The sequence below is a fragment of the Laccaria bicolor genome, genomic scaffold (assembly GCF_000143565.1).
Source record: "Laccaria bicolor S238N-H82 LACBIscaffold_3 genomic scaffold, whole genome shotgun sequence".
NCBI lineage: Eukaryota > Fungi > Basidiomycota > Agaricomycetes > Agaricales > Hydnangiaceae > Laccaria > Laccaria bicolor.
Window position 1 is genome coordinate 2,155,673 of NW_001889874.1, and position 20,589 is coordinate 2,176,261.

Genomic DNA, 20,589 nt, shown 5'->3' on the forward strand with positions numbered 1-20,589 from the left:
GCTATGAACAATCTAGATCCTGCTAACGTTCGTATTATAACGACACTCGGACACGTTGATCATGGAAAAACCACGCTTATGGATGCGCTGTTGGCCGCAAACAATATCATTTCCTCGAGAATGGTTGGGAAAATGAGATACCTTGACAGCCGAGAGGACGAGCAGGAGCGAGGGATCACAATGGAAAGTAGTGCGGTGTCGCTCAAGTTTCAGGTGATGGAGCGCGATGCTAATGGAGGTGCGTATCTACGCCCTTCTACTCGGCGGGACATCGTTAACCAAATGGCTTAGGAAGGTTGCCAAAAACTTACATCGTCAACATGATTGATACACCTGGACACGTTGATTTCTCAACCGAAGTATCAACTGCTTCCAGGCTGTGCGATGGGGCGTTAGTATTGGTCGACGTGGTGGAAGGCGTCTGCACACAGGTCATTTAAAAAAATTCTATATAGAAGGTAAGGATTTAACGATTTAATGATCAGACAATCGCTGTTCTTCGGCAAGCATGGCAAGATCGATTGCGCCCCATCCTAGTCATTAACAAGGTTGACCGACTAATCACAGAGTTAAAGTTGGCACCCACAGAAGGATATCATCACCTCAGTCGGCTCATTGAGCAAGTCAATGCCATTATGGGGAGCTTCTTTGCTGGCGAGAGGATGCAAGATGACTTACGGTGGAGAGAAGAGCGTGAGAGGCGTCTTGAAGAAAAGAAGGAGGCACAGGCCAACGAGACCGACGCAAGTATAAATGAAGCCCACGAGTTCCAGGAGAAGGACGATGAAGACTTATATTTTGCTCCAGAAAAAGGAAACGTGATATTTGCGTCAGCCATTGATGGTTGGGGCTTCCGGATCGGAAAGTTTGCACAGATTTATGCGCAGAAGCTGGGTATAAAGGAAGCCAATCTTCGTCGGGTACTCTGGGGCGATTTTTTTCTCGATCCCAAAACGAAGAAAGTCATCAGTTATAAGCACCTTCGAGGACGCGCACTCAAACCGCTCTTTGTGCAATTTGTGTTGGAAAATCTTTGGGCTGTTTATGATGCTACCGTATTAAACCCGTTCGTCCCCGAGTCTTTGCACATTTCTGCCTAACCTGACATCAGCTTAGAAATTCAGAGAAGGTAGGGAAGATTGTAGCGGCTCTTAATCTGAAGATACCTCCCAGAGATCTCAAATCGAAAGATTCTCGTCATCTCCTCTCCCTCATCTGTACCCAATGGCTCTCTCTTTCGACATGCATTATTCAAGCGGTCATCGACATCGTCCCTGCGCCACACGTAGCTCAGGCGATCAGAGTTCCGAAAATGCTTTACCCTGACCTGTATGAAACGACGCTTCAACCAAAAAACAAACTTGAAGAAGACTTGTTTTCTTCAAACTCAAGCGCCACCGCATGTGTAACGGCGTATGTCAGCAAGATGTTTGCGGTTCCCGCGAAGGATCTTCCGGAGAATAAGAAAACAATGACAACTGGTTCTGTCAGGACGAATGCCCGCGAGGCACGCGCCGCAAATGGGTCTGCTGGAACTGAAGCGGCTACATCTTCCGTTCTTCAATTAAACTCTCAGGAAAACCCACCGGAAGAAAAAGAAATCCCTCTGGGAGATGCGGAAGTAATCCTAGGTTTTGCTCGCTTGTACTCTGGCACCCTCCGAATAGGCGCGTGTGTCTTCGCCGTTTTGCCCAAATACAACAATACTTTGGAACCTACGCACCCACATAACGCCAAATTTCTCTTGAAGGTGCATGTCGAGGGTCTATATATTATGATGGGAAGAGAATTAGTTCTTGTGGACCACGTCCGTGCTGGGAATATCTTTGCCATCAGAGGCTTAGAGGGTAAGGTGTGGAGAAATGCCACTCTTTGCGCACCTGGCGAAAGTGGCATTGACAATACTTCAAATCTGTCGGAACTTGGGCCATGCATCATTAACCTGGGCGCTGTACGACGATCAGTGAGTGCATGGATATAAAAGTAGGGCGACGCTCATGATAGACTAGGCAGCCCCGATTGTCAGAGTGGCGCTTGAGCCAGCGATGCCGGCGGATTTATCCAAATTGGTGCATGGCCTCAAATTATTGAGTCAGTCGGATCCCTGCGTAGAAACCTTCCAGCAACAAACAGGGGAACATGTTATCGTCACTGCTGGTGAGCTTCACCTAGAGGTCAGTTCGCCCTCCGCTATATGATCCTTCCAAACTAATACAGTTTCTGCAGCGTTGTTTAAAGGATCTCAGAGAACGGTTTGCACGCGTCGAGATTCAAGCTTCAAAACCTATAGTTCCTTTTCGAGAAACGGCCGTTAAAGCCCCTGGTGCGCGAGGCACGTGTTGTGACCGCATCTACTCATCCCCTCACTAGATATGGCTCCGCCCAAGACACCTGGTGCGCCTCGCGGCACAGTCCACGGCGCTAGTTCACACAACATACTGGTATTCACTCTCCGAGCCACCCCTCTGCCAACTCCGATACTTGAATTCATCCTCGAAAACTTGGCGACTTTGAGGCAACTTCACCTAAATCAAACAAGCGAACGAGACAACGAGCAGTTTACGGGCGATAATAACGAGCTAGATGGCATTGATTTGAATGGCGATATCGTTCGAAAACCCAATATAAATCGCGATCAGTTTTGGGATGCCCTCCACAATAAATGTAAAGAGGTGGGTGGCGAATGGGAGGGTGTCGTGGATAAGATTTGGGCTTTCGGCCCTCAGAAGGCTGGCGGTTGCTTGCTCATAGATGACAGGTCATCAAATCACATTGCATCGTTTGTTTTGTTCTTTTTCCCCATTTTGATGATGGCAATAATCTACGCGCAGGTTGAAGCACCGGTTAGGCAACGTGAAATCCGATGAAGTTCAGCTAGAATCCGAAAAAGTCATACGAGACTTTGATAATCACATAGAGACAGGTTTCCAGCTTGCCACTTTCCAAGGCCCCCTTTGTGCGGAGCCTGTGCAGGGCATAGCATACTTCGTACAAAAGGTTGAGGTAGACAAGGAAGCACTGGAGAAGGAGATGAGTGAGTCTTGGCAGTCTCAAACCTTGGTCGCCTCACTCATATTGTTTTCAGAGCAAAATAAGATGGCGCAGGTTACAGGATCCGTGATATCAGCTGTCAGGGATGCATGTCGAAATGGCCTGCTTGACTGGTCTCCACGGCTCATGTTGGCCATGTACACTTGTGACATTCAAGCTACAAGTTAGTCCTCATCTTCCTACATCTATATCAGTGAACTAACACACCGTAAAGCCGATGTCCTGGGTAAAGTGTATGGTGTTGTAGCCAAGCGACGTGGGCGTATTGTAGCTGAGGAAGTGAAGGAGGGGACATCCTTTTTCAACGTTACTGCCCTATTACCTGTGGTAGAAAGTTTCGGCTTTTCCGACGGTAGATTTTCATTTTTTGTTCGTTTTATTTCATGATTAACAGCACCCTCAGATATCCGGACACGTACTTCTGGTGCAGCGAGTCCGCAGCTCATTTTTAGCGGGTAAGCCCCTTAATAACCTAGTGGTCGCTATGTATTAACATCGACGCCTAGTTACGAGCTTTTGGATCAGGATCCTTTTTGGGCGCCGACAACGGAAGAAGAGTTGGAGGACTTGGGAGAGAAAGCCGATCGTTCCAATGTTGCGAAAGGTTACATGGATGGAGTGCGAGATCGTAAAGGACTTTTTGTCGATCGCAAAATTGTCGAGTTTGCAGAAAAACAGAGGACGCTCAAACGGTAGATTGACTCAATATATCACGTCTCGCTTTAAGAGAACCAAGAAAACTCAAGAGGCCTGAGATGGACACTGATATCCAACTTTGTTTCCACATTTTTTCACCCACCGCCCATCTTACAGGGGTTTCTAAATGTTGTCGAAAACTTTGGCTTACGAGATTCACGGCTTTGTATTTCCCCTCGAGGGTAAGTTTTCAACCGTCGAACATAGTCCCATCCATTCGAACACCCATGTTTTGTTTGACGTCCATTCCCAGAAGTTTCATTTTACCAGCCTAGTATGTCGTTGAGAGGAGTCTGGCGGATAAGGGTTGGAACTTACCTCTATTCGTTCGTGTTGCACTTTCCTGAGCTGCATCAACTGCTCTTTGCTCATGTAACTCTCATGTTCGACTGGTTTGCGTTTATGTGCACCCGTTATTGCTTTCATGTCAGCCTCTGGGTCGTAGGAATCATCCGCGGGAGGGAGGTATTCGCCCTGGCGAAGGGCGGACATGCGCTTCTCATAGGCTTCCATGTTATAATACTTCTCGTGGGGTAAGGTCGCTGAACGATGAAGGAGCTCAAAATATTTGTTTAAAGTAGCATAATTATTGCATACCTGTATTGAAATCCTCGACAAACCGAGAAAACTCCTTCTTTTGCTGGTCTTTTGTGATAGTCTCTGGATTGATTTTTCGCTCTTCGACAAGCCATGTGTAGAACTCCTGATTTCTCTTGAAAATACTGGAATAAGTCGTCGCCAACTTGTCAATCAAATATGAAGAAGCTAAGGGTGAAGCTCACTCGGAATCAGAAATAATGCCATATTTTCCCCAATTGGGAGCACCTGTTCCAGTGCGTTTCTTCTACAACGACGAGATTACAGGCATATTTTTCAAATACAAAGAATAAACGCGCCTTTTCTCGTTTCTCTTTCTTTTCTCGTTTTTTCTCCCTCCTCCTTTCCTTACTATGACTACGCTTCCCATCCCTATGTTTCCTTTTCTCTCTCTTCCGTTTAGAACTGGAGTTGTCAGAGTCCGAAGAGGTCGACACAGAGCAGTCTCGCTTTCTCTTGCCCTTGCGTTCAACTGAGGGCGACCTGGACCTCTTCCTTCGATCTTTTGATCTTGAATGCGACCGGGAGTCATGGCGCCGCAATGGTTTGGCTGGCGGACTTCTACTTCTGGACCTTCGGTGAGTTGGCGGCAATGACCTTTGGCGTGAACGTGGAGAGCGACGCCTGTCTTCTCTCACATTGTCACGGGCACCGTGTCGGTCATCTCGTCTTCGAGGAGACCTCGACCGTGAACGAGACCTTGACCTTGAAGTAATTCTTTCTCGGGGCATGATGATTTTGGGTGTCGACCCAATGTCGACCAGTTGGAATCAATTGTGAGATCAGATTTACGTAATCTCAGGGACTGCATTGCAGAGAGTTCTGAGTTCTAGCCCAAGCTCTTAACTTGCCTGAATTTTCGGTTACTCTCCTTGTCGATAACTCTTTCTTCTGCTGTCTTTCTCTTATCTACATGGCAGCAGTGGCCTCAACATCATATATCCTGCCACAAGCCAACCAAAGAGCGACAACTTCCACCTTCATTACCTCCGCGGGTGCCCCGATGCAGGATCAGGAAGTTTTCGAGGAGCAGTATGCCTCTTTGTTCTGTAGGGCTCTCTACGACTACGAGGCGCAGGATGCCTCTGCCCTTTCGTTTCGAAGAGGTGACATCATAGAAGTCCTTACGCAGCAGCCGTCGGGCTGGTGGGACGGTTTACTGGGTGATGAGCGTGGATGGTTCCCTTCCAACTACGTCACTATAATTTCCGACGAAGAGGCGGAGTTGGCTTTCTCTGGCTCAGAATTATCTAATCCCGAGAATTCGATTCAGGAGGCACAGCAGGACACTTCTATGGTTGACATGTCCATGATGCGGGGTACCCAGGCGGAGAACGAAGAGTGGTTGGACAACGAACTTTCCTATCGAAACGGCTCACATACTAAACCTGAACCCGCGGGTCGGCATGCGACGCAGCCCAGTGATTTTTGGATGCCCGAAGTCACTCCTGACGGCCAGGTAAGGATATGACCAAACTCTCCATCTTTGGAAGTTGACCTTATGGCTATCTCAAGATATATTATGTCAACACACATACTGGCCAGCGTTCCCGTGATCTACCTCAGGAAACAGAAGACGAAGCTTCGGATGGTGACCTGGCTGGCCTGACGTCCCAGTCCAGTTCCCGGTCTGGTACTGCTGCTGGCCTAGCCTTTGGGCTCAGCGGCTCAGAGGCATCCGGAAGTACACAGGATCTTTCAAGCGTCGATGAAGAACGGTCGAGTGGGACACCTGAACCATGGATACGAAAACTAGCAGATGACAAGCTTTCACATTATTACTATAACAAATCAGATGGCCGGGAGCAGTGGGCACGGCCACACGCTCAAATTCCTGGTGCCTCAGTATCTAATCACACTGAAACGTCTCTATCGGAAAGTTCCATCCAGCCAACTGAGGGCTCAAGGCTCAGTGTCTATTCAGACGACTCGGACGTCCAGCCATTTGACCACCTTCGAACTTCTCGTCCTCGCCATCGAAATGGCACCGAAAAGCAATCAGAGTCGACAACAACGACGGGGCCTACGCAAAACAACGGCTTGGAATTAACTTCCGCTGAACGGATTGCTAAATCCTTGCAGCAAACCCTAGAACCCCCACCTCCCGAGTTTGTTACCGATTTGTCCGCTTTAGCGAAGAGTGCGATTCAAGCGGTTGTGGACAACGTTCAGACAGGTGGAGGATTCAGACGAGCTGAGGATGATCAAAGAATGGATGAACTCATTCACGGAGTAGTTCTTGCTGTCAGAAACCTTCTCTATATTTCAGCAGCCCCAACTGGACACATACCAAGCAATGTCTTTCCTCGAGATGCACGCGAAGCAAAACCGTCCTCACAATCTCCGCTCAAGCCTGCTCAACGGAAGGTCACTGCAACGTTATCCAGATTAGTTTTGAGTGCTCGAGCCATGCAGTATGATTCCGGATCCCAGCTTGCCGATACCCTGAATCGAATTGAAGCTGATGCGGAGGAGCTTGAACGGGCGGTTCTCTCATTTGTGCTTGAAGTGCAGCGCACACAGCACACAGCTCCGACGGGTGTGGATTTTAAATCATCTAAACGGCTGCAGGGGGTATTTACGACGGCTAACGTTGGCTTGGGTCTTGTTGGGGCCGGTGCCGCTGGCAGTTGGAAAGGTTTTGGTTGGGTCTCTCTCGATGAGGCTGAAGCTCCCCGAAAAGTGTTGGGTACTGAGGTGGTTGTCGAGATCGGGTCGTATCTTTCACGGTTGGAGAGCGGAATCTCCACGCTTGGACAGGCTCTTAGATTGTCAAAAGAGGATTCAGGTGCGCGACCAGATATTAGTATCATGCTTTTCTCAGGCTTTGATTGCTGCAGTGGAGCAAATTCGTGTCCGGGTTCAAGAAGTTGTCACTCAAATTTCAGCTTTCCTCACGTTGGTCGCCGATATCCATGTTGCCAGGCATGTTGACATTGACGGCATCCGTCAAGGCGGTATTATCACGAACGATCACTATTCGCATTCGGTTGATAATGCCCGTCGTCTAGTGAGGACGCTAGAAACTGCTCTTCAGGTTGTTTATGACGATACTTCTGCATTACTTCTCACCGCACAAGCTCTTCCTGGTGCTGAAACAAGTGCATCTCGAGGTGAACGGGAATCGGCCTTTGACCTTCTGGACACCCTTTCTTCATCGCTCAAGTCGAATTTGAGCCTGGTAAAGGGAACTATCGAAGCTCTGCTGGCAGTTGGACACGAACAGGCCGAAATGGCTCAGGGCGATTACAATGGTTCCATTGAATGGCGAATGTCACGCCTTAGCGTCATTAACAACCAATTCGGAGGCGCGCAACGTGCCGCCTCGAAAGGAACGGACACGTGTGATGAGAACGAAGATGTTGTTGATATGGAAGTTGCCTTCAACAGGCCTGGTTTGAAGAAACAGCGATCTACTACCGACTTCTCTTACGACTCCCATCGCACTCTATCCAACGGCGGTGATGGATACGACAGTTCCGTCCATGCTGCTACGCGAGATTCGGAAATATCCCATGATCAAACGTTGGTGTCGCAATCAGGTTCCGACGCTCGAGACGAGTTTAGAGATGTTGATGGTGGGCCATTATTCGATGATGATCGTGAGTGGTGAACATCTTTTGCTTGTCCTCCCTACTGAAGGCATATAGTTCCCACCGCCAAAGTTCCTCGCGCAGCTGGGGCAAACAAACTTCAGAGACTTTTAGGAGACGAATACGCAGATAAAGTTGCTGCTGATCTTCGGCCGTGGTATCTCCGACCCAATTACACCCCCTCGGACATCCTCATCGAACCCGATGGTTCTGTTCGTGGCGGGACCGTTCCTGCTCTGGTAGAACGATTGACCGCTCATGAGCAAGCAGGTAAGACTAGCCCATCCTTTGTAAATTTCAAACTAAAAAGCTTACAGACACGACGTTCACCAAGGCGTTCCTCATGACATACAAGTCTTTCACAACGCTCAATGGATTGTTTGACACCTTGGTTGACCGTTTCCGCATTCAACCCCCAGAAAATCTGACACCTGCTGAATATGAGGAATGGGGCAAGTTGAAGCAACATGTCATTCAAATGCGGTACATGTTCCCTGATTTGCTTCGATATGACCCCTCATCATTTTCTCGCAGAGTCATCAATACGCTCAAATCGATGGTTGTCGATGACGATGTTCTTGATAAAGAAGATGCCTATATCCTCGATCGAATGAAAGAATTCATATCGTCAGAGGAGGTATCGCGCTTCGCTGCTGCAAAGCAACTAATGAACACCATTGAGAGAGCAGTTCGTCTTCACTCCAGCTTCAGAGCAATCACACGCTCACCTGACAACATTGTAGCAACGCGGAGGTGACGGCGTGAAAACCTTAGTGAACACAAGTTTAGGCCCACCGCCTGCACCAATTTATCCGAAGACAAACAAGAAGTTGAAACTTCTCGACATCGATCCCTTGGAACTAGCGAGGCAATTGACCATCATGGAAAGTCTGCTTTATCAGAAAATAAAGCCAATGGAATGCCTTCAGCGTTCTCGCGAACAGAAGACCGAACATGTAGATAATATCACCACGGTCATTCAAACTAGCAATCGGGTAATGAACTTTGGTTTCAAAATATATGGAACAGAAAATAATTCACTTCTTTTATCAGATTGCATGCTGGGTTGCTGATGCCGTTCTCAGCAAAGAAGATGCTCGGAAGCGAGCGCAAGTCGTGAAGCATCTCATCAGTGTGGCAGACGTAAGCATTTTCGGAATGCCTCTATTCTCTTACTGAATCCTGACGTTTAGCGATGTCGAACATTAAACAACTTCTCAAGTATGATCGCCATTACCTCAGGCCTCAATACGCCTCCTATTCGGCGCCTGAAAAGGACATGGGAACAAGTTAACCCGCGATTTATGGCACAATTTGGTGCTTGCGAAATGACAATAGACAGTAATAAGAACTTTACCAAGTATCGCCAACTGATGGCGTCGGTAACTCCGCCATGTGTTCCGTTTATTGGTAAGAAACCTCCAATCTTTCAATTGCTTACATTCACCCTTCTGTCGTAGGTGTCTTCCTCTCGACGCTGCAATTCATTCAAGACGGGAATCCAGACAATTTGCCCGGTGGGCTCGTCAATTTCCGTAAACGACAAAAAGCTTCGGAGGTCATCAGTGACATCAAACGTTGGCAGGCCCAGCCATTCAACTTTCATCACCTTCAAACCGTCCTTGCTTACATCGAAGAATGTTTGGCTTCCTACAATGATACAAAAGCTTTGAGTGAACATTTCTGGGCCCGCAGCTTGGAGAGAGAGCCTAGGGAGCGAGAGGACGAGAAAATGGCTCGGCTGCTACAGGAAAGTGGCTTCCTGTGACCACTTTTGCAATCATGATAGTCTTCTGTTTATCCAGACCTTTTCAGACCGGCTCTAAGTACGGGGACTACTTATACAACAATTGTATTATTAGAATGTAGATTGCTTCCCACCAATGCATGTTAGCTAATGTATTCTTATTTGAGTCTTGCTAATCCCCGACTCTGGAACAGAGAGGGTTCTGTCGGAACGATAAAGCTCATTCCTTGCAAAAGTTGTGTGATGGCTTCCCACGAATTTCGGCTTGTTCCGTTCTTTGTTACAACCTGGGTCCCTCTGCGAGGAGCGAACCACGCTAGCGGTTCGGCGACGAGCAGGCCATTAATAGTAATATAGAACATTATTCAGGTGGGATGTATAAATTACATTATTGTCGGGGACTGGCGCTTGCGCCGCTAAACGATTTGTTTATCGATGACCATTTCCCGACTGTTTCCCGACATCTTCTTTCGATCACCCTGTGCACAATTGTTGAACGTCGGGCCCCACACCGCGCGCCTTCATCCAGTCCACTCGGCTCAAGCTGACTCCAGTCTAAATCTGGTCTTGCTCCAGAAACGTTCAAATGTCTCACGAAGACGACTCTTTTTTTGAGAGAGAACGTGACAGGCTCTCTCGCGAAATCACGTCCGTAAGTCCAGGCGCTTGCTCTACTTTATGCATTGGAATTCATTCGATCCAGGGCTTTGAGGAGTTGCTTTCATCAACGAATGTCTTGAACCGCAAACTCGAGGAAGTGTTGGGCATGTCTAAGGAATATACAACCATCGCATCGCTGTGGCACACCTTCCATCGCCTTATGCAGAATTCAGGCCAAGATAGCCCTAGCTCTGAGGAACGACAGCCAGGACTTCCTGGTACTGGGGGTCATATTGTCGCAGGAACTTGACTCCGAGTAGAAAATCGAGAGAGCCGCAGACTACAATCCTTGTAGGAAACCACCTTGCGTGCTTAATTTAGTACATGGGCTGATACATCAACTACACTAATAGAATTGCAGAACGAGAAAAAGTCCACGATCAAATTATTATATATCAGCCCACGCTGCCACCTAGATTTTAGGCCCAGTCAGTAGACATTCACCCGCCCAGGAACTAAGGGACTCGCTTACCCAAGAAAATCCATTAAATTCCGCCTGGTCTTTGGACGACAGCTGGCCATGTACAGGGGTAAGGGTAGGCTGTTCTCGAGTGAATTCCTCGTCGAAATTACTGGTATCGGCACTCCCATTCTGTGTTCGTATGCATTGAGGATGGGTTGAGTGTAACCAAATGCACGACTCACAATTGTTGGGAAGTACGGGGGCGGGATGCGTTTGTTCAGAACATCATCGAAATTCACATCCTTGAAGAAAGGCTGCTTTTTAATTTCCTCTGCATCCTCTTTCCCAGAGCCAAGGCGGCGTGTTGGGTCTCGGGTCAACAACTAGGTTGAAAGGTCAGACTTGAGAGAAAGGCCGGTCATCCACACTCTACCTTTTGCAAGATCGACACAGCATCTCTAGGCATGGTGATAGGATACAGCGGCTCATCCTCGAGGATGGCGTCGAAGATTTCGTCCTCGTCGTCCCCACGGAATGGGGATTGCCCAAGAAGCATCTCGTAAGTTAATACGCCGAACGCCCACCAATCAACGGCACGGCCATATCGTTGTTCAAGTAGAATCTGCGAAAAGCAAAGGACATTGAGCCAGCTGAGGGGATAGGTGCAAAAGAGATATATCACCTCTGGTGCCATGAACTCGGGAGTGCCGCAAAAGGTGCTCGTCGTGTTGCCGTACCACATTTCTTCCTTACACAGACCATAGTCAGCAACCTTGACGTGCCCATCAAGAGTAAGCAAGATGTTATCAAGTTTCAGATCCCTGAGATGTGATTGAGTTTTACCCGTTCCGTTTGCTATGTGTTCCTTACCGGTATATAATTCCATTTGCGTGGAAGTACTCAAGCGCGAGGAGAACTTCCGATGCATAGAACTTGGCTTGTCGGAGAGAGAATTGCTTTCGTTGGATGTGCAACATCAGATCTCCACCGCTGACATACTCCATTACGAAGTAGACACGCGTTTCGGTTTGAAAGCAAGAGTGAAGACCAAGCAAGAATGGATGGCGTTCGCGAGCAGCAGCCAGAAATACACGTTTCTCGGAGCGAGTGCTGCACAAAATTAGATTTGGTAACCGATGCTTGGATATTCTCACCTCTCCACTTCGTCATTGTCAATTATAAACTCCTTTTTCAAAACTTTGATCGCGTAAAGTCCATTTGTCTTCTTTTCTTCAGCGAGCATGACCTTCCCGAAATTGCCTTTTCCGAGGACGGCCAAAAAGTTGAAATCATCTAGGCCAACCTTTCTCTTTCGCGTCTGCTGTCGAACAGGTTGTTGTTGCAGCTGTTGGATACGCTGCGGCGGCGGCGGAGGAGGAGGCGTGGGTATGGTACTCTGGCGGTCAGGTAGCCGTTGCTGAATAGATGTAGGTGAAGTGCTTAGTGGTTTCATTATGGGCACTTGTTGGGGTGGTCGGACAGGCTGCCAAAGATGCTCAATAATACAAAGGGACTGAAAAGAAGTATCCACTGTACCGAATAACCGTCGCCTCTGCTTGGATCATAAGCGCCTGGAGGGGGCCTCGACGGGAGTGGTGTTGTTTCTTGTGGGTATCCAGATGGTATTGGGACCCTTGCTCCAGGTGGAGGTTTTGAACCAAAGGGAGGAGATTGAACAGACGGCTGTGAAGGTGCTTGATTGTAACGAGGGTCTGAGGAGTATCGATCAGGAGTAGCAGGGAGAGACGTAGGTCTCCCGTATGCATCGACGGCGGGAACTTCTGGAGCAGAGCCTATTCTCATACGATCCATGGCGTTTCCCATTTGTGAGTCAAGTGATGGAGATGTTGTATGAGAATATTCGGGATGCTGACGAGGACCTGGGCGGGATTGCGCTTTGTCGCCGCGAGCCCTGTTGATATCGCGCCAGTTGCGAAGTAACTCATTCGCTGTTTCCATCGACATGCCGCAGAAATCTGGAACGAGATGGGCGCAATTGGCGTGGCATGTAATATCGCACTCTGAGCATTTTCGTGCATTTTTACGCCCGAGAGGAAGCATATAACCACAATGGCAACACCAGTTTGCCCCAATGTTCGTAAGGGGTTCGAAGCGGTGGGGAATGCGATGGTTAATCTTCTCCTCGTCACCTTCCTAGAGTTGTTTTCTATTTTTGAGCGTGAATACAAGTTAAACTGATGATGACTGACCCCAGTGTTGGATTTCGAAATACACTTCGTTACCACCTTCTCATAACATTTTTTATGGCAAGTATAGCGACAGTCTTCACATTGATATCCGAGGGCATTGAGCAAGAAATCATTACAGAAGGCGCATAACATGAGCTGGTAAAATTGTCGTTGGACAAATTTGTGGCCGTTCATTTCATGGACTTCGCCTTTGCGCTTGCGGACAGCCCCCTGTCGACCAAGTCCCCCAAGACCGCCGTCCAACGGGCGTTTGCGCACATTTTCTTTGACTGGCCTAGATGTCAACCAGCGGGAAAACGAAGAAAGCGTGGAGTCGTACCGAAGTCTAGGTGCAAAGCAATTGCTCCCGCGGGCTCAACGGCGAACCAGGCATCAATGCCATCCGTCGTCGTCGGTGCTCCCTGTCCCATGGGACCTCCGTCTCCGTAATTGAGTGGCGCATTCATATCTCCTAACGTTGGTGACATGGGTGCATTCACGGCGCTGTCACCTGGCATCGCTCCTGCCGTAACCCATCCACCCTGCCCTTCCATTCCTACTTTCTGGCGCCGCAGAGCATCGACCAAATCGGTAATTCGGATCCACAGAAGCCCAATGGGCACTGCGTGAGGCTCACTTACTTGTTTGTCGTAGACCACGATTTCGACTTCGTTAGCTTTATCGACGGTTATTTCGAAATCCTCATTCCATCGGTCAGTGCGGGAAGGGTGAGACCTGGCCAACTGCGTTCCTTCCACCTTAACGGAGACGTGTGTTTCAGTGACTTGCTTAGACGCAGAGCGCGATCTGGTGACGATGGGGGCATGGTCAAGTTCGCGCGCGCCCTTTACCGTCACATACAGGGTCCCTGAAAGGGGCTTCGAACGCAGTTTATCCTTGCGCTCCCCGCCATCATTGGTCGGACCATCTATGCAGTCACGAATTCAGGGGTTATGTTAGGTGGGAAAGCTTGGAAACGCACCGGTCTCCTCATCTTCAGCAACATCGTCCAAGATATGCAAGTTCTTGTACCGTTTGAGAGCTAATTCGAGGAGCTGGATTTTCTTTTCACTTTCTACTCTCTTGCTTTCAGCATCCGCCTTTGACTTTTTATCGCCATCAGCTTGATATAGCTTTGCCATTTTGTCGATTCCCTGTTTATACTGCATCTCGACTTGGTGCTTAAATTCTAGTTGATGCAACATTCGAGAAATCTTCTTCGGGGTAAATGGGGTGTCCGCTTTGATCAGATCCAGATTGGTATACGTCTTTGCTTTTGCTGCCGGACTCTCTTGAGCTGCCCGGCCCATTGAGTACCCTGCTTCGGGTGAGGTTGAATAACGTCCACGATTCGTGGGATCGAACTCCTTGGGGGGCACCTGTAGCGTACAAAATGTGGGTTTCAGCAAATGAGGTGAAAGAAGTGAGGTTCGCTGAAACCTGGGGTGTGGATGAGCCTGGAAATCGCGAGGGATCATCTCGTTGCATTTGCTGTGCTTTCCTAGCTTGTAGTTCGCGAAGGGTATCTTCGAAATAAGCGAGAGAACGCTCAGTTTCCCTGATCTTGGCTTCATTTCGTCTAAGGACATCCTGATTTGTGGTAGCCTGGCGCAAAAGCTGCGTTGCCTCCAAGATCTTGCGCTCGGTCTGGATATGCTTCCAAGTGTCCGCAATCTTCTGGTCAAGCTCGGCGTTACTCTGAAATCGGTTCATCAGCATCAAGAAAGGATCACCATTAGAAAAAAGATCACCATAGCTGTCTACACAGTGAAAACGACGCCGCTGGGAGCAGGCGACGATGTTGGAGGGAACAAGAGATTAGCAGCGATGATAGAATTGAGGCTGCGCCTGAAGGGGCTGTGATTCAAAACTAAATATTTATTTCTACGTATCAAGTCGTCTTCCACCGTTGCTTCCTGATGCCCACTGTCGCTTTCAAGACCAGAATACGCGCGCAGTCAGAGTGCTATTCACTGACGTTGGACGTACAACACCGCCTTGTTGCTGGGACGCTGTCAAACGCGTTGGAAATAAGACCCTCACGTCCCTTAGATGAGCTGAATATTTATGGTGCATCTAGCATTGCTATTTCACTTTCTGGGAAACTGGATGGAACAACGATATCATCGGAAAAAATCGCATCTTCGCAAATTGCTGACCATCTTGTCGATTATTTTCGAACTGTATGCATCGAGTACATTCCAACTCAGTGTCTTTGCGTAACTCGGTTTTTACTCAGAATGCCAACGAACTGGGCGTTACTGCTGTCTCCGACGTATATGTCGACGAGAAGAAAAATACCCCAAGATGTATGCTCCTTTGTCGAAAACAATCTTTCTCACTCACATGATGCAGTACTGTTGACGCTCTCCCAATTTTCAAAAACTAGGCTTGATTGCCTCCCTGTCCATCTAACGCTCGTTGGCGTCGACCTTGCCTACAATTGGAAGGCTGAATCTCCTCAAACAACTTTAACAGAAAAGGACATACAGGGCAACAACCATCCTTTCTCTCGGCGATTATCACTGCCGTTTATCACACTCCTGGACAACGTTATAGGTAGATTCGTTACCTGGCAATTGGTTCGGTATGTGTTGCCTCGGAACCTATCACTCTGGTGCTAGTGACAAGTTATAGTCGCTATCCCCTGATTTTTGGCTCCTGGTGCAAGGTATTTTGCCTCAAAAATTTGTATCTTATCTCTGACCACCGCATAGCAACTCTACACGGAAACTACATACTTTTCTCCCATCTTTTCTTCAATCATGCAAATCGCCCGACGCTCTCCTCATCCCGATTTCCGAGACAGGTGCAGACAACTATTCAAGGTCATACTCTAATGGCTCTCTTAATCAAACCCCCCAAAACCCTAATGTTGATTAATCAGTTCATGCGTTCACGAACAGCGGAAATTTCGGCCGCTCAATTGCGAGCTCTGTCAGCTTATATGCCAGACGTTGAATTGCCAGCACCGGAACCTACGGACCTCGAGGCTTTTCTTTCGACAATGGAGCGCGTCTACCGATCTGGTTTGCGTATACCACAATTTAAGGTTAAACCCGCCTTTACACTTTCTTTTTCTGGACTAATGGTACGGATATTGTAGGGACTCTCACGTGTGCCATGCAGGAGTGACGAGGACGACGATGAGCTGTCCCAGGAACATCGACAGCCAGCACATGATCCAGATTTATATGACGACGCTGTCTGGGGTGGACCCGACCTGAATCATTCCGCAAAGTTATTAGAGGCAGATTTGGTCCCTTCCTTCCCATCAGGTACGCGGGTTTTGACTGGATGCTACGCTGATATTGAGGCCAGGCGAACGGAGAGATTTTTGTCAGTGGAGCGAGAAGGACGTTTTCGAACAAGAACAATTGGGTGAAGCGTCTCAAGTCCATCCTACGGAAACGTCGTCACCTCATGAACAGTGTCTTCGAACCAACTCTGAATCTGACTTTTTATGGGAGAATGTAGAAGATCGGGCTCAAGAGGAAACACCATCTTCCATGATTTGGCTGCCTGACTTCAAGTCTCAAGTGCCCGAAATTCTTGAAGACGGTTTACTTCTGGATCTCAGCGCGGAGCAGCCCTTCCAAGACTTGTGTTGGAACTTTCAGCGTAATCAGTCACACGATCACTTCTTCCAGGTCATGACACTGCTTCTAACGTTGAACCTGCTAATATATTATGATCAGCCACCCACAGACCGCATCTCACCCACTCTCTTTGAAGCGGAAGCCGTTCTGATCCCACTTGAGTGCCAAACACATGATTACAGTTTTTCGCAAGAAGCTTCGACCCTGCTTCGCGGAAAAGAACGATCCTATTCCCAGATGTCCGTTACTAACGATCTTGTCGAACCAGACAGCCTCCCAGCTCATATGACTACTTCGAACGACATTGACATTGACATCCTCTCGGACGAAGAGATCGAATCCGACGTACCCGAAATCGGTGTATCTGGCATACGGCCTCAAGATCCACCGTTTGATGATACTGCAATTTCCTCACAAGATTATCTTCAAAGGCCTATGGAATTGAATATCCACCCCTTACAAAATAGAATGGAGGACGATGTTGAAGATGCTCTTTTGATCTTGGATTTTTTGTGACACGGATGGATCTTGAATAATAAATGCGAATATTAAATATTAAACACTAGACTCCGACACAACTCCGCTATATGCGTAAAACACTCATAATTGATATCTAAATTCTGGTTAGAGGTCATCATCGTCAAGCTTGCCCTTTGCCCTCATCCTAGCGCTCAGCCGCCTTTCCTCCGCTTTTGGCTTTGCTCCAGACATCGCCTGCGATGCTTCCCGCTCAGCGCAACAAGATCGACATCAGCGTACGTCTTCTGAGCAGTACCAATCCTTGGGGCGTCCAAGATGTCATAAGAGGGATACTGATATGATGGGGCCCTTTTCACAGAAGCTGAATCCGCAAGAGCAACAGCTCTTCGCCAAGTATGGAAAACTCCCAACGCACAAGAACGTGCTCATGAAGATGCAGAAGGTTCGTCATTGATCCCAGGTTCTCTGCTACTTTTTGAACGATGTTATGCAGGATCGTAAATACTTTGACTCTGGCGATTATGCACTTTCAAAAGCTGGAGTTGCACCGCAGAACACTGTTGGCACAGCAATTCCCAATCCCGAGAAGTGCGTTTCCATCCATCGCCAAGCATCGTTTCTTCCTAACCGCTTGGCCCTTGGTAGCATTCCCCACGCCTCAAGCTGTGGAAATGGTCACAATAATGGCCATCAGAGCTTGTCTATCTCACCCACTAATTCGATGAGCCCAGTGAACAAGGAAAGCGGACTTGCACACGACGACAACACTAATGTCCCTGACGATGAACCTACGCGGGACGACTCCACCACCGACACAACAACGACCACTCATGCTTCCCCCACAGTAGCGCTCGAAAACTCAGTGGAGCGCACTGAAATTGACACCGACGCCACCGAATGATCATCTGGACATCCTGGTTCAACAAGCACACAATCCGTCGCCTACTTCTATTGCACGTGCATCACATCACACATCTTATGGTACGAGTTGTCTTGCCTTGAAGAGTCAAGGACTATCATCTTGGGCGGTCAGAGCGCAAATTGTCGGATCTACATCTTCATCGTGCAATGTGCATGCCTACGCCCGATATTATTCCTATACTTTGATATCTTTTGGAATTTGCAGGTTGTATTACCACCGATCGAGGAACTGGAGTCTTAGTATACGCTGTGGTTAGGCTAGTACCTGCTAGTACTTACTCAAAGTTACTCTAAGTTACTGCTTGTGAAAGCAGGCTGAAACATGTGTCCTCGTCGTCATTTATTTGCGCGTGTTTGCCAAAGACGCGCCTGTCACGCGTTCAGTGACCAGCCACTCTTGAATTCAATTACACTCGATGGATAAAGATTGGCGAGACGAAGTATCAAAATCATTTGGGCCTGCCTTTGCCTCAGATGACGCGCTTTTGGCAGAATGTACTGCACCCCTCCTCTTTCTTACGCGTCGCTAACATGAGTGCTCAGGTGTTTCGATGTGTCAGTTGTACAATCTCAAGCCAGAAGACTTGTTCTTTAAAGTTGAAGCCTTCAACTATCGCCCATCGGCTACGCACTCTGGCATCGCTCCGATAACTTTGGAGACCTTGGGAGCCCTCAAGGCTCAGATACAGAGGGATATGATAACGGCCAGCACTAAGAGGGCTCAAACCAAGCCGAAACCAGGGAATACTGCTAAAGTCGACCGAACAAGATTTCCTCAAAACATGGTGAGGAATTTACCTCCCACACCAATCAAGCAGGAGACTGGCGAGACAAGCGTTCCTGGTCCCAGCCATCTTGTATTTAGTGGCCCTTCATACGACGCAGAAAAAAAGAAAAGCCGTGCATGTGAGTCTATCTTTTGCAGCGCGTTATTGGTGGTGCTTACTTTCGTCAATGTCGTCAGACCACTATATGTACGAAAAGATCTTGGAACGGAGTGAAGGTATTTATTACACAATGGTCCAAACGATGCTCTGCAACTTGACTTTTCTAGTTCTGGATCAACTCATAGAAGACTTCGCAGACCTTATTCAAACCCATTATAACATTCCCGAGTTTGCAGATCCCTCGTCCGCAACCGATGTATGTCGCGTTGCTGCTATGTTGATGTCTTGTTATCAACAACATAATCTGCCAGGAAGAGGTCACCATCATCGGGAGGTTGACTCAAGATTCTGAGTCGGCATCGGCTAAATTAACGGAGTCGACTCTGATGATCGAATCGTCACGCGCGATATCAAATGGCGCTCGCGTGCCCCTTCGTTTGGACCATGCTCTACGAATTCGCGGCTCCGTTCAGGGGGCAGGTGGCACAGGACTATTTCCTGGAGCTATCGTGGCTTTGAAGGGTAAAAACGGAGGCGGAGGCTACTTCTTGGCGACAGAGGTTCTTTCAGTGAGTTGGAGATACGATTTCTGGATGTACAATGCGACCCTTCATCTATGATTTAGATACCACCCCTCAAAGCTTCGCCGGCCAGCTGCGGAGTATTGGACCCCAAACAAGACCCAGAAATGGGAAATGACCCTGTATCCATATGTGTTGTCTGTGGGCCGTACACCTCTGATGCAGATCTCAACTTCAAGCCGTGGCGTACATTATTGCCAACTCTGAATGCGACGAAGCCCAACGTGCTCCTTCTAGTATGTCTTTCCGTTCCTTCTCGCTCCAAGAAATATTAATTGTATAGCCAAGGTCGGCCCATTTATTGACTCTTCGCATGCGAAAATTAAAGCTGGCGACTCTGATCTTTCTGCCGCGAATATTTTCAAGGGCCGTATTGCTGATTCCATACGTGCCTTTCTTGTGGCGTCTCCTGAAAGTATTGTGCTTGTTGTACCGAGTGTCCGCGATCTCGTCAGCACTCACGCCGTGTTTCCACAACCCGAGCTAGACTGGGACCTCTTCCCTGCTGACCCCGTAAGGCTATCACCGCCGTTTATTCACTTTTGTTTCCCAAATGACGACCTTTTTGAAAGCGGATCCACCTCCTTCCAAACCCTGCTCGGTTCAGTATAAATGACATATCGTTTGCTGTGAGCAGCGTCGATGTTCTCTTCCATCTGCGTACACAAGAATATATTAAGAGGGGAGTGGAGGTTGAGGCTTTACCAGCATTAGAAGGCGACGTGCCGTCGGACGCTATGGCGAATCTTTGTCGCCATCTTCTCCAACAGAGGAGGTAAGTGGTGACACTACTGCTTTACCAGAACTAATTTGCCAACTACAGCTTCTACCCCCTCTTTCCTGTCCCTGCGGACTCTTCACACGAGGTGAACCTCGATGTCACTCACTCAGATGCGATAAGCATGATTGACGATGGTGATCTCGACTACGCACCGGATATTCTCATCTTGCCGAGTAGACTCAAGCAATTTACCAAGGTTGGCTTGTGTATTTGGCTGAAGATTCCTACTTACACCCTCCTCAGACTGTCCATACCACAGCAGCAATCAACCCATCTTTCTTGAGCAAAGGATCATACGCCACGATTGACATCGCGGGCCGCACAAGTATGGGAAAATTGAACGAGAGATTAACGGTCAAAATCGTCAAGCTGGAAAGCTGACAGTTGCACAACATTTATCTTTA

At 48.2% G+C, this 20,589-nt stretch overlaps 8 protein-coding genes across 8 annotated transcripts; 6 read left to right on the top strand and 2 right to left on the bottom strand.

Annotated features, from left to right (window-relative positions):
• Positions 1–3: 3 nt before the first annotated feature.
• On the top strand, positions 4–3,747 carry LACBIDRAFT_309066 (uncharacterized protein; the record flags this gene model as incomplete). The annotated part of the gene is made up of 12 exons (XM_001875791.1): positions 4–238; positions 292–431; positions 486–1,066; positions 1,117–1,963; positions 2,010–2,174; positions 2,227–2,323; positions 2,371–2,779; positions 2,832–3,034; positions 3,086–3,214; positions 3,266–3,403; positions 3,455–3,506; positions 3,558–3,747. 12 exons carry the CDS (start codon positions 4–6, stop codon positions 3,745–3,747), a joined length of 3,186 nt encoding a protein of 1,061 aa, XP_001875826.1.
• A 30-nt stretch (positions 3,748–3,777) lies between these two features.
• LACBIDRAFT_290833 (uncharacterized protein) lies at positions 3,778–5,075 on the bottom strand (the record flags this gene model as incomplete). Its single annotated transcript, XM_001876206.1, has 5 exons — positions 3,778–4,018; positions 4,066–4,289; positions 4,345–4,469; positions 4,530–4,591; positions 4,629–5,075. The coding sequence occupies 5 exons, from the start codon at positions 5,073–5,075 to the stop codon at positions 3,938–3,940; spliced, it is 939 nt and encodes a 312-aa protein (XP_001876241.1). The 3' UTR covers positions 3,778–3,937.
• Positions 5,076–8,116: 3,041 nt separating this feature from the next.
• Positions 8,117–9,705, top strand: LACBIDRAFT_230493 (uncharacterized protein; the record flags this gene model as incomplete). The annotated part of the gene is made up of 6 exons (XM_001875792.1): positions 8,117–8,207; positions 8,255–8,629; positions 8,691–8,911; positions 8,967–9,080; positions 9,131–9,347; positions 9,398–9,705. Coding segments are annotated over 6 exons (1,326 nt in total), but the record flags the coding sequence as incomplete, so codon positions are not given.
• A 443-nt stretch (positions 9,706–10,148) lies between these two features.
• Positions 10,149–10,638, top strand: LACBIDRAFT_171846 (DASH outer kinetochore protein). The gene is made up of 2 exons (XM_001875793.1): positions 10,149–10,336; positions 10,388–10,638. The coding sequence occupies exons 1-2, from the start codon at positions 10,271–10,273 to the stop codon at positions 10,592–10,594; spliced, it is 273 nt and encodes a 90-aa protein (XP_001875828.1). The 5' UTR covers positions 10,149–10,270; the 3' UTR covers positions 10,595–10,638.
• Positions 10,639–10,732: 94 nt separating this feature from the next.
• On the bottom strand, positions 10,733–14,690 carry LbPKC1 (protein kinase C1; the record flags this gene model as incomplete). The annotated part of the gene is made up of 13 exons (XM_001876207.1): positions 10,733–10,756; positions 10,817–10,936; positions 10,990–11,130; positions 11,181–11,369; positions 11,430–11,568; positions 11,618–11,857; positions 11,902–12,230; positions 12,284–12,901; positions 12,958–13,226; positions 13,277–13,864; positions 13,919–14,315; positions 14,377–14,634; positions 14,688–14,690. 13 exons carry the CDS (start codon positions 14,688–14,690, stop codon positions 10,733–10,735), a joined length of 3,315 nt encoding a protein of 1,104 aa, XP_001876242.1.
• A 525-nt stretch (positions 14,691–15,215) lies between these two features.
• LACBIDRAFT_309071 (uncharacterized protein) lies at positions 15,216–16,321 on the top strand (the record flags this gene model as incomplete). The annotated part of the gene is made up of 4 exons (XM_001875794.1): positions 15,216–15,523; positions 15,574–15,602; positions 15,654–15,988; positions 16,043–16,321. 4 exons carry the CDS (start codon positions 15,216–15,218, stop codon positions 16,319–16,321), a joined length of 951 nt encoding a protein of 316 aa, XP_001875829.1.
• An 880-nt stretch (positions 16,322–17,201) lies between these two features.
• LACBIDRAFT_292544 (uncharacterized protein) lies at positions 17,202–18,217 on the top strand. Its single transcript, XM_001875795.1, has 4 exons — positions 17,202–17,290; positions 17,374–17,457; positions 17,509–17,603; positions 17,661–18,217. Exons 1-4 carry the CDS (start codon positions 17,255–17,257, stop codon positions 17,914–17,916), a joined length of 471 nt encoding a protein of 156 aa, XP_001875830.1. The 5' UTR covers positions 17,202–17,254; the 3' UTR covers positions 17,917–18,217.
• Positions 18,218–18,352: 135 nt separating this feature from the next.
• LACBIDRAFT_309073 (uncharacterized protein) lies at positions 18,353–20,566 on the top strand (the record flags this gene model as incomplete). The annotated part of the gene is made up of 10 exons (XM_001875796.1): positions 18,353–18,431; positions 18,480–18,842; positions 18,901–18,939; positions 18,991–19,079; positions 19,135–19,392; positions 19,449–19,640; positions 19,693–19,917; positions 19,977–20,179; positions 20,228–20,381; positions 20,429–20,566. The coding sequence occupies 10 exons, from the start codon at positions 18,353–18,355 to the stop codon at positions 20,564–20,566; spliced, it is 1,740 nt and encodes a 579-aa protein (XP_001875831.1).
• Between the last annotated feature and the right edge of the window lie 23 nt (positions 20,567–20,589).